At 41.4% G+C, this 11,462-nt stretch overlaps 1 protein-coding gene across 1 annotated transcript; it reads left to right on the top strand.

The window, feature by feature from the left end:
• Positions 1 to 1,736: 1,736 nt before the first annotated feature.
• On the top strand, positions 1,737 to 3,726 carry LOC124042875 (G protein-activated inward rectifier potassium channel 1-like). Its single transcript, XM_046361009.1, has one exon. It carries the CDS (start codon positions 1,737 to 1,739, stop codon positions 2,370 to 2,372), a length of 636 nt encoding a protein of 211 aa, XP_046216965.1. The 3' UTR covers positions 2,373 to 3,726.
• Positions 3,727 to 11,462: the final 7,736 nt, after the last annotated feature.

Below are 11,462 nucleotides of genomic sequence, written 5' to 3' on the forward strand. Positions count from 1 at the left end.
TTACAGTTGGCACCATGCATTCGGGCAGGTAGCGTTCTCCTGGCATCTGCCAAACCCAGATGGGTCTGTCAGACTGCCAGATGGTGAAGCGTGATTCAACACTCCACTTTTCAAGAGTGCAATGACGGCAAGCTTTGCACCACAATGGCAGCTGTGTGCGGCTGCTCAGACATGGAAACCCATTTCATGAAGCTCCCGATGAGCAGTTATTGTGCTGACGTTGCTTCCAGAGGCAGATTGGAACTCGGTACTGAGCAACCGAGGACTGACTATTTTTACGCGCTTCAGCACTCGTGGTCCCGTTCTGTGAGCTTGTGTGGCCTACCACTTTGCGGCTGAGCCGTTGTTGCTCCTAGATGTTTCCACTTCAGAATAACAGCACTTACAGTTGACCTGGGCAGCTCTAGCAGGGCAGAAATTGGCTGAAATAGCCGAATCCACACATTTGAAGGGGTGTCCACATAGTTGAATTTTGAATTTGATGTCCCATGAATGGTAATATATCTTTTAACTTCCCAAAGAGATATGAGTTGTCAGGAAAGTCCATTGGACTCATTGCACCCTTGTCTTTGCTGAGCTTCCTGTGGTCCAGCATTGAAGTCATTTGATTATCTTAATATGCTCTCTTCTAGTTCCTAACCAATGTCACTGTATGAACTGAATTGATGAGTAACAAAAGGCTCCAGGGTGACTTAGACAGAAGACATCTACTCATTTCGGGAAACTTTTTGAAAGTGTCAATACGATTCACTGCCTCTGAAATAGTAATTGTTTCCATATCAATGAAAAGTCCAAATGAAAGCAGTTTTTTAGGAATAAAGATGTCCAGTCGTTTTAATGTTGAACAATTGTTTCCCTATCAAAGAAAGGCAAAATCAAAGCAGTCTTTTGGGAATAAAGATGTCGAGTCATTGTAATGTTGTACTCCGGCCAAAGACAATGAATCCCGCTCGGGTGCACTGTACTGTATGCATTATGTGATAGATGAATGCTTGTAGTTGTTTATTTTCAGGCTCCCGGTGTTGCTGCTCAAACATGAATGAGAACAAGAAGATACGCGTTACAAATGTGCACAACAGTGGCACCTTTAGTAGTGCATCATCTTAGCACTAATGTAGTGAATGACCAGTGACAGATGATGACCAATTAAGAAATTGGTTGTGTGCTTTTTTAATCACGTTAAAGAGCTATTGGGGAGAAGGAATGGCTGAGTTATTTTCTTGTCAGACCGGAGGAAATCTCTGAAAGCCAACATTGTTTATATGGTAGCGCTTTTCATCTCATAAGTGATTGCTGTATGGTCTCTAGGCCAGTACTGATATTCTCTGCTTCTTTCTCAAATTACTGAGGAATTAGTGTTGTATGGAACCTGAGCATCAAATAATTGTTATTTTTGTAGGTACATTTCTCTGTTATATGTACTAATTAATCAAGTACATTTTGTGAGTGATATTGTTTGATGAATGAAAACAATCTTTTATGAACACTTAATTGTCACCGTGCCAGGCATGTAATTGAGTAAGGGTTGCTCTGTGATTATGAAGTGTTTGTTTAACGCTGTGCTAGTCAAATATTTCATCTCCACAGCATTAGCCTTGTGTGCCTTGTGCACTGACAATCTGACATAATTCTCTGCGGTAGAGTCGAAGTCATCAAGTTCATTTCCTGCAATAATGATAATCAATCCAATCAACCATGATCTTTTTGTTTCTCTGTTTTGTCTGTGTTTGACAGGGATGACTTGCCAAGCGAGGACCTCTTACACTGAGGACGAGGTTCTATGGGGACATCGTTTCTTCCCAGTCATCTCCCTGGAGGAGGGGTTCTTCAAGGTGGACTACTCTCAGTTTCACGCCACGTTTGAGGTCAACACTCCCCCGTACAGCGTGAAGGAGCAGGAGGAAAACCTGCTCATGTCCTCTCCACTCATGGCCCCGTCCCTGTGCAACAGCGGCGAGGGAGGGAAGAACAGCTCCATGGACTGCCTGGAGAACCTGGAGGACAAGGAGAGCACCACCACCAAGCTGCCATCCAAGCTGCAGAAGATGCAAGGGGGTGGCTGCGGACGGGACGGGCTGCCCATGCCTAGGAAGCTGCTGAGGATGAGCTCCACCACTTCGGAGATGATCTACCCCGGGAGCATGGGGGAGCTGCCCATGAAGCTGCAGCGCATCAGCTCTGTCCCCGGCGTCTCCGATGAGAAACAGATGAGCAAGATGGTCTCCAAGATCAGCTCCGATCCCATCAGCCAATCCGTGGCAGACTTGCCCCCCAAGCTGCTAAGGATGCAGGGGGTTGGGGGGGTAGGGGGCCGAATGGACGGACACCTGCCCCCGAAACTCAGAAAGATGAATTCCGACCGCTTCACGTAGAATGGGCAACCCGTTTTAACTTATCACACCCCATACCCTTATTCCAACCCTTGTATTATTTCAAATGTATTAAAAGACATGATTCTTATACTCAAGAAAATGTAGTGTATATATTCGTACAGATATACCTTCTATAAAGGGGGGTGATGGAACACAGAACATTTGTTCCTGGATGGAAGCATACGTGCTATGATGAAAGACCTCTGATTTTTTCAGGAAAATGTACGATTAGCACAATCTGGCATGTCCAATACACTAACCGCATGCAAAACAGATTCGCTCTAATTTCTGGCATGACATTTATTGCTGTATTATTTTACAGAGATGATTTGAACAGTGACATTACATACAATGGGTCCGAACATTTGCACAACGCCACGTGGTTTACAAAAATGGAAAACCTACATTACATGGGTCTCATTTACGGCGGAGAAGGCTGCATACGTTTGATTTGAGTTGGCCGCTTTTGTTGTTTACTGTAAAATTGTGTGGCAACGCTCTGTTAAATGCATGCTACTATTATTGTCTTAGCTAGACAAAGGTAATAGACACAGATGTTTAGCCTTTACTATATTACCTTGTTTCCATTTCCACGTTTGTTCACGGCTGTATTTTTGGTATTTCACGTATAGGAGGATGTCTTACCATGTGCAATTTTTACACCTTCCTTAGTTCAGCAAGCGTACGGTATGTTGTTGGGCGACGCAATCTATATTTGCAAATGCATGGTCCACATCATATGACAGATTGGAACTGGGCACAATCTTATTAACCAACGTGAGTTTACTTTACAAGGTAACACTTATGTTGGAAGGGCCAATACTACCGCCTTATAAGCACAACATAACCATTACACAACACACAGGACACTATTTTGGGTACTGTTCATGGCAGGAAGCATTTATGGTGTTTTGACAAATGTCCTGAGCAGTACTGCACAATGCCTCTTTTACATGGAAGTTAAAACAACTGAACACACGGTCGTGTATGCCTTCTCAAACAGTCGTTTTGAAGTTCAAATGATTATTTATTCGACTTTTCATTGAAAACATGTGCACCAAAATTTCGAGTTAACTGTCACCGCATAGATCTAGATTTAGAGGTGGACCTATATTTAGGAAAAAGTAACCACCTTTGTCTTAAGAGTCTATTATGCTCTCTCTTAAACTAAAGCAATAATGTTATTCTTAATGACTATAATCTTTATATACCCACAGGGTCTGCAGCAGCCCCATTACCAGTATATTTACTGAATCAATGCCATGGAACCTGGTCCTACTAAAACCACCAATGACATTGTATGATACTCAAACTCTTCAGGAATAAAGATCTAAGAGGCAATTGTTGACACGTTGATTTAATGGGACACGGGTAGCTTGCTTTTTGCACTGTCACTGTCAAATAAATAAAAAGTCTTGCATAGAAGACCCGAAATGTGTTAAAAAAGTCTAGTTGTTATGGACATTACATAATATGGCACAATATGTATGGAATGTACTATATGAATAAGTATGATTGGGGTTTATAGAGTTACCAAAAATAGTTTATTATATAATTCAATGCAGTATCATATCAAGCTTGCCGTTAGTTAAGTCTATTCTCTATCCAGAGATAAGCCTTTGTTCAGAATCTTAATAAGCTATTTCTAATATATGAGATAGATATGAATACGAGAGCTCCTGATGCCATTATCCTCAGTGGTTCTGGAGTAGAGTCTAAATCTTCATTATGCACCTTAAATCAGCACTTACCGCTACTGAGACAATTTCACTTTTATCACCCAGGAGATCTTTTGCAGCCGGTGCCATTTGCCTTTATCATCTGCCCCGAGAGCGGCGGTGTCGCTGAGATCTCTATCCATTTAAAGGTTTCATAACCGCACCCCCCAAAAAGAAAAACTGCACCCGCACTGCATTCATTGACCTTCTGTGAACTTTGAAGACGTCGGATCTTTGTCATATGTTCTATGCCCCCCACAATTCATGGAACAAGACGGGGAATAACAGAAACTCTGACTTGCGTTGCTGCTCAGACACGTTGGTTGAATTAGAATTGGCAGAGCAATTTCATTGAATTCAATTCCAGGGCTCTGCTGATGTGGCTCTCTCTGTTTCGTTGGCTGTAGAGGGTTTTATAAAGTGTAAGGGAACTGAACCGCAATAAAAGGCAAAAGGCATGTTGATATCTGAAGCGTTAAACACGCGAAGGAGTCATGAAAATGTTCATGCTTTTTCATACTAATATCCAGGAAAGTGAGGCTGCCTATTGCAAGGGAACTGCAGTAATTGGCAGCTGATTAGGCAAATACATTCAATTTAGAGCTGGCTAGTAATGCACTTAAAATGACTTTTCGTCCATCAGCGGTTCCACAGAATCCTAGCAGTTGTAAAATAAAGACCCTCTCTCCATCGATTTGTTTTCTAAATAACAGAAATGTTCTTCCATTCAGCAATTTGCAATTATAATGCCACTTTGTTTTCATATCACGACAACAGTGGCACTGAGTTAAATATTAAACGCTAAATATAGCCTGTTGACTTTTTGACGCTGACTGTTTGCGCCTCTCTCTCTCTCTCTCTCTCTCTCTCTCTCTCTCTCTCTCTCTCTCTCTCTCTCTCTCTCTCTCTCTCTCTCTCTCTCTCTCTCTCTCTCTCTCTCTCTCTCTCTCTCTCTCTCTCTCTCTCTCTCTCTCTCTCTCTCTCTCTCGGTGAGTGACAGCCGAGAAGACACTTTAGGAATTCTACATTTAAATAATCTGCACCAGAGTTATGCTGTCCCTAAATATCTTTATGGAGTAGTTGGTTTATAGTAGTTGGTCGGACACATCTTAGATTCAATTATTGGAAAGTGATTCCATCATCGTCAAATTCAATTAGTGACGTACCGTACAGAGATCGTGAAAGTGCCAATTATTGCATGTAAGGGGATTCTTTGAGATCAGAGTGGAAATGTAATGGGGTTCCACTATAATCAGAAAACACAGTATTGCAGTGCTGGCATTGCATTCATGCTCCGTCTGAAATATTGTACGTGTCAGTGGTTTCATAGAACTTAAAATCAACCTTCACCAACATGGTACGGCTACTAGAGTGATGATGGAACTTAGGTCCCGGGCACATTATACTGGTGGACAATTTCACATGGTTTAAAGTGATGACCCGCTTCTGTCCAGGGACACTGAAAGCCATTTGCCTTGAGGATGAGTTTACAGAACTGTATGGGGATTTCCCATTTATTTAGACGTTTATGTGGTACCTCTGCATTTGGACTCATGACTCATGTGAGCACAAAAGGTGCTAGTTGGGTCAACAAAACTAGCGTTTGGGTGTTTGTTGATGCTCAAGGCATCATTGAACAGCACACGGGTTCACGGTACCCGACACACTAACAAAAGCAGGAGGAGTTGCCTTTCTTTGTCATTTTATACTGTAGCTATTACCATTGTTCGTCTAGACATCGACAAATGTTGAGCTCATTGTTAGTATGTGATTGGAGAAAGATGTTGCTATTCAAATTTCACCCCATTTCTCCTGCTGCTGGAACAATGACAGTCATAACAATCGAGCCTTACGTCATTGAAACCGACATTGCCTTGGGATTCATCCAAGGTTCTGTTGACGATGCCTCTGATGCTGTAACTCAGATTTACCCTTTCAAATCCACATGTTACATGTGCTATAATGACTTCATTCAACAAAGGCCAAGACTGACAGGAGAGGCGAGAGAAGTGCATTGCCGACTGAAGCTGAGGGGGCATAAACAGGTTTTGTAGGGTGAACAATGTTTTTGTCACAATCCCTCTAATCCAGTACATTTGCAGAATTTCAGTGATCAAAGTTGAGTCAGCAAGGCAGGATATTACTGTGAGGGTAAGATTAAGATGGTAGGAGAGTGAGAAGAGAGAGAGGACAGGGAGAGAGTGAAAGAGAGAGAGGACAGGGAGAGAGTGAAAGAGAGAGAGGACAGGGAGCGAGTGAAAGGGAGAGTTAGAGAATGATGAGAGAGAGAGAGAGAGAGAGAGAGAGAGAGAGAGAGAGAGAGAGAGAGAGAGAGAGAGAGAGAGAGAGAGAGAGAGAGAGAGAGAGAGAGAGAGAGAGAGAGAGAGAGAGAGAGAGAGAGAGGGACAGGGAGAGAGTGAGAAGAGGGAGAGAGAGAGATACGTTCCTGTATTTTTGTCTGATTCTGTCAAGGCTTGTTTCACAGATTCACACCTCTCCGAATTCCTGTAACACAAAGAAAGCCAGCGAGGCTGAATTGCTATTTTTAGTTTATTGACAAACAAAACCTTAAGAACGATGATACATTTGGTGTGGTGCCAGAGACTGTTCTACAGTCTGTATAAAAAAATCAAATTAAGTCAAAACAGTCCATATCCAAACCTTTACTCTTCAACCAGTGGTTAGAGCATTGGACTAGTAACCGAAAGGTTGCAAGTTCGAGTCCCCGAGCTGACAAGGTACAGATCTGTCGTTCTGCCCCTGAACAGGCAGTTAACCCACTGTTCCTAGGCCGTCATTGAAAATAATAATTTGTTCTTACCTGACTTGCCTAGTAAAATAAAGGTAAAATAAAAATAAATAAATAAAAACAGTATTGGGAAGTATGGTAAATTGTAAGAAAAGGCTTGTGAACCCACGTAAAAGACACAGACAATTAGACACACAGTTCACAAGATCAATGGGAGAGAGAGAACCCCCCACTCACACACACACACACACACACACACACACACACACACACACACACACACACACACACCCAAGCACTCTTTTTTCTCTCTCTCTCTCTCTCTCTCTCTCTCTCTATTTTTTCTCTTTCTATCTTTTCGCTCGCTCTCCAACATGTGCCTCCCCCCCGACTCCCTCCACACATACACACAGGGACTCACAAACATATGCAACCTAACAGATGCCTCGTCTCTGGTGTATTGTATTTGTAAGAGAACTCTGGTGTAGGCGTCGGCAAAACAGCTCTGCACCTGAGTCAGAATCAATCTCGGCTCGAGTCGTCAGCAGCAAACGCACTGGAAAAGAGCACTCACCAGGCTCACTCTCTCTGGAATACTGTGCCCCTGTCCCAAATGGTACCCTCCTTTTGACCAGGGCCCATATGACTCTGATCAAAATAGTGCACTATATGGAATAGGGTGCCATTTCAGACACAGCCTGTTGACACTCTCCTTATTTACTTTCCCCCATCTCATGTTTGCTGTGAGATCCATGTACAACTGTTGCCCTCCTTCTCTGCCAATATGATTTTGTTTACAGTGTGAGCACAGCCAGCAGAAAACTAAATTGGTTCTGTGAAGGTTCCCAGAACATTAGTTGCTGCAAAGGTTCTCATAACACAGAAACTGTCCGGTCGTGCTGATGATTATATAATGTTTGTATAAAACATTCACCGGATGTTGCATGAATGCTCTCAGAACAACAAATTGTCCATTGTTTAAAGGTTCCCAGAATGTTTCATTACATCGTGGGAACAGTCTGGTGAGAACATTGTTGGGACTTCACAAAAGACATGTTCCCTAAACACATACGGTCCAGTTGTGTGGATGATTCTACAATGTTTCTTTTAGGGTGCAAAAAAAACATTCACCTGATGTTACAAGAAAGTTCCCAGAAGACATTTGGTCTGTTCTTTAAAGAGTACCAGCATATTTCTTTAGGTTGTGGGATCCCAAAACGCAAAATATGACATTCATACAATGTTTAAGTTCGGTTGCACAGGACATTCCTATAATGTTGTAAGAATGTTGACAGAACACCTGGTCTAAGTTATTTAAAGGTTCCCAGAACATTTTATTAAGTTATGGGAGTTTTCTGGGATGCCGCAAGAATATTCTTGTCATATTCACATAGGTTGCACAGAACATTCCCATAATGTTGCACAATGTTCCACAATTTCCAAATAAGTGACTTTTATGACATTCATAGCGTATTCGTTTTAGGTTTAACATAATATTCCATTGAAGTTCACGCAATATACATTTGACCTTGTCTTGGAGGTTGTCCGAACATTTCAAGAACATTTAAAAAATATATATATTTAAGTTTGACCTAATATTACCACAACATTCACAGCATGAAAATGTGAAGTTTCTTAAAACATAAGAGTCAGGTTGGAATACAATTATGTTTCTATCCAGAGTTAATTAATGCCAATTCACATTTGAAGGTGGCACAGAGACACATGGCATTTTAATTTCATAGGACATTTGAACAGCATTTAATTATACAAACACAACCATATTTTTCATATGTTGACAAACCTGCAATGTTTGGATCACAAGACAGGTATTTTATCCTCTGGACCACAAGGGAAACTCTCTTACATTTCATTTTTTGTCAGTATATAGCCATGACAGTATGGCCAAACAGGAATTATATGCTTCCTTTTCAACCTTCATAGACAAAACTAACCCAGGGAAATACTGCTAACAGGGTTATCCATCATCACTTCCACCATCGTATTTATATGCTGCATACATCTGGGCCCATATTTACAAGGTAACCAAGACTATGAGTGCCGATCTAGGATCACATTTTTTTTTTTAGATCATGAAAAATAAGACAAGGGGGGGATCATATCAAGCATCTCAAAGTAGGAATGCTATCGGATTCGTTTTTTAAACAGTAAAAGAGTCGATTTATTCACAATGTTTTATTTCTAACAGTCTAAATTCTGCATTTCTGACTGGATTTATTCATCTAGATGAAATATAGATCAATGCTGTTCAAATGTCCTATGAATGGGGGGTGGGGGTTGGGTCTTTACAGCGCCCCTGCTCCGTACTCGCCGAGAGCTCCCGATAAATCTATAACAAACTTATCCTGAAAACTTGATAACTTTACCCATACTTATTACTACACTGTAGCCAGGAGTGGTGATATGCCTAAGAGATAAAACACGTAAAAAGGCAAGGGAAGCACCGAAACAGAACAAGAAACGACGGAGAAAGAACCTTTGACCATGGCCTCCTCGGAAACCAAAAATGGCACCATGACACACCAGGGAGCAGCTAGGCTAGCTCACATCCTCAAAGTGACCAAAGAAGGCAATGCCTCCGTCACAACACAATTGAACTTTAAAACGGCTGAGATCAGCTGCTCCATCTCAGCACAGAGGGCTGAAATCACAAACTCCATCTCAGTCTCCGTGGACTGCAGGCGACCGGCTCAGGACATGGTGGACTGGGTCGCTGACCGGGTTATTGTCACTGCTCGCTGGGCTGTGTCCCACTAGCCTGGCTTATTACCTGCATAACCCGTAGGACTGCTTTGCTGGATTATACTATAGCTCACTGACAGATCAATGAGGTAAGACCCCAATATCCATGTAAACAAACTTTGTTTTTACCAGACTGACGTTGTTTTTACGTTGTTATTTGGGACAGGCATGGTCCTCAGAGGCGTGCGTCAATATGATTTGTCAGACCTTTTTATATGGCTAAGCCATGACGTTTTATATATTTATTTTTTATTTTTCTCCCTGTCATGGTAGGTGTGTCGGGATCAGGACACCCGTTATTGGTTTTGTTTTTAACTTGCATCATATAAGGACGGGTGAAGAATTCTCTATTTTGGTTCATTTACTGGGCTCGAGCTCCAGGTTCACATTGGCCTTCAAGTCAGAAATTGAATTTAGGAATTCCGACGCTGGGAGCGTAGCTCCACTACAGGTTGTATTTGAGCTGGGTGCGTTCAAGAACAGCACAGAAGGGAATTGTTTGTTTTGTTTACTCTATATTACAGTTCAGTTTTGTGAGAGACCTTTGATTTATAATATGTGTTTGACCACAGGATCACCGAAGATGGACAATAGAATATCCGACACCCTTATTGGACATGCTCCTGACATTTGCATTGATGTATTGAGTGAACAATATGGCTAAGATAGTAAATCATACATCATTGAACGTTAATGGACTGAATGGACCTGTTAAACAAAAACTGAGTGCTTACGTGTTTGAAAAAGCTAAAGACTGATGTTGTGTTTATACAAGAAACACATCTAACGGACAGAACATAAAAAGTTAAAGTAGGAATGGGTAGGACAGTTCTTTCTTTGCCTCTTCATATCACATAAAGACACGGGGAGTACCCCGTGTAGCAAAAACAATTAAAACCATTATTGATCCACTGGGATGTTATGTAGTGGTCCATGGCAGAATGTATTCTGAATCTTGGACCTTGCTAAATGTATATGCACCTAATTATGATGACCATATTTGTATTCGAGAGATATTCCTCAAGGTAGCGGAATTTCAGGGAACACTTTTAGTTGGGGGCGACCTTCATTTTTGAATAATCACGCATCTGTGTGAGGAAAGCAACCTCAATTGACTAAGTCAGCCAAATGCATCCTATCGTTTATGAAAGACTTACATTTGAAAGACACATGGAGACAGGTCCTTCTCATACCCGGATTGATGATTTTGTCCTTTCAGCACAGTTAACTCATTCAGTTGTGGAAACTGAGTATTTATCCAGAACTATCTCAGGTCATTCTTCCCTCACACTTTCTGTTTGGATGCTGGATGGAGATCAAGGGACCTATAGATGGCGCCTAAACCCAACTCCTTTGAAATAGGTATCATTTTGTCAATTTATCAGAGACCAATTTTTTTTTTTTTTCTGTCTGTCAAAGAAACTGTCTGTCCTCTCCCAATAGTTTAGTACTCCGGGATACATTAAAGGCATTTCTAAGGGGTCAAATAATGTTCTATACCAAAGGTCTCAAAATGAAATGTACTGCTGACTTTAATAAATTAGAGAATTACATCCTATTGCTACAAAAAGAACACCAAAATCTGTCTCTGAAGAAACATACCGCTCATTGGTGAGTAAAAAACAAAAATATAATACCCTAAGTACTTGCAAACTGAAAAGGTTATTCTTAGAACTTGGCAAAGATATTATGAATTGGGGGAGAAAACACACAAAGTCTTGGCATGGCAGATAAAAGCTGAAGAGATTTCGAGAACCATTGAAACACAGAACGGTCAAGTGTCTCACAACCCGGAAGAGATTAATTAATTATTTAAACAATACCATTCTAAGTTATACACTTCTGATGGAACGGAACCAG

The sequence above is a fragment of the Oncorhynchus gorbuscha genome, linkage group LG09 (assembly GCF_021184085.1).
Source record: "Oncorhynchus gorbuscha isolate QuinsamMale2020 ecotype Even-year linkage group LG09, OgorEven_v1.0, whole genome shotgun sequence".
In the NCBI taxonomy this organism is placed as follows: domain Eukaryota; kingdom Metazoa; phylum Chordata; class Actinopteri; order Salmoniformes; family Salmonidae; genus Oncorhynchus; species Oncorhynchus gorbuscha.

Coding starts and splice junctions, on each gene's coding strand:
- LOC124042875 (XM_046361009.1), top strand. CDS start 1,737: ATGACTTGCCAAGCGAGGACCTCTTACACTGAGGACGAGGTTCTATGG.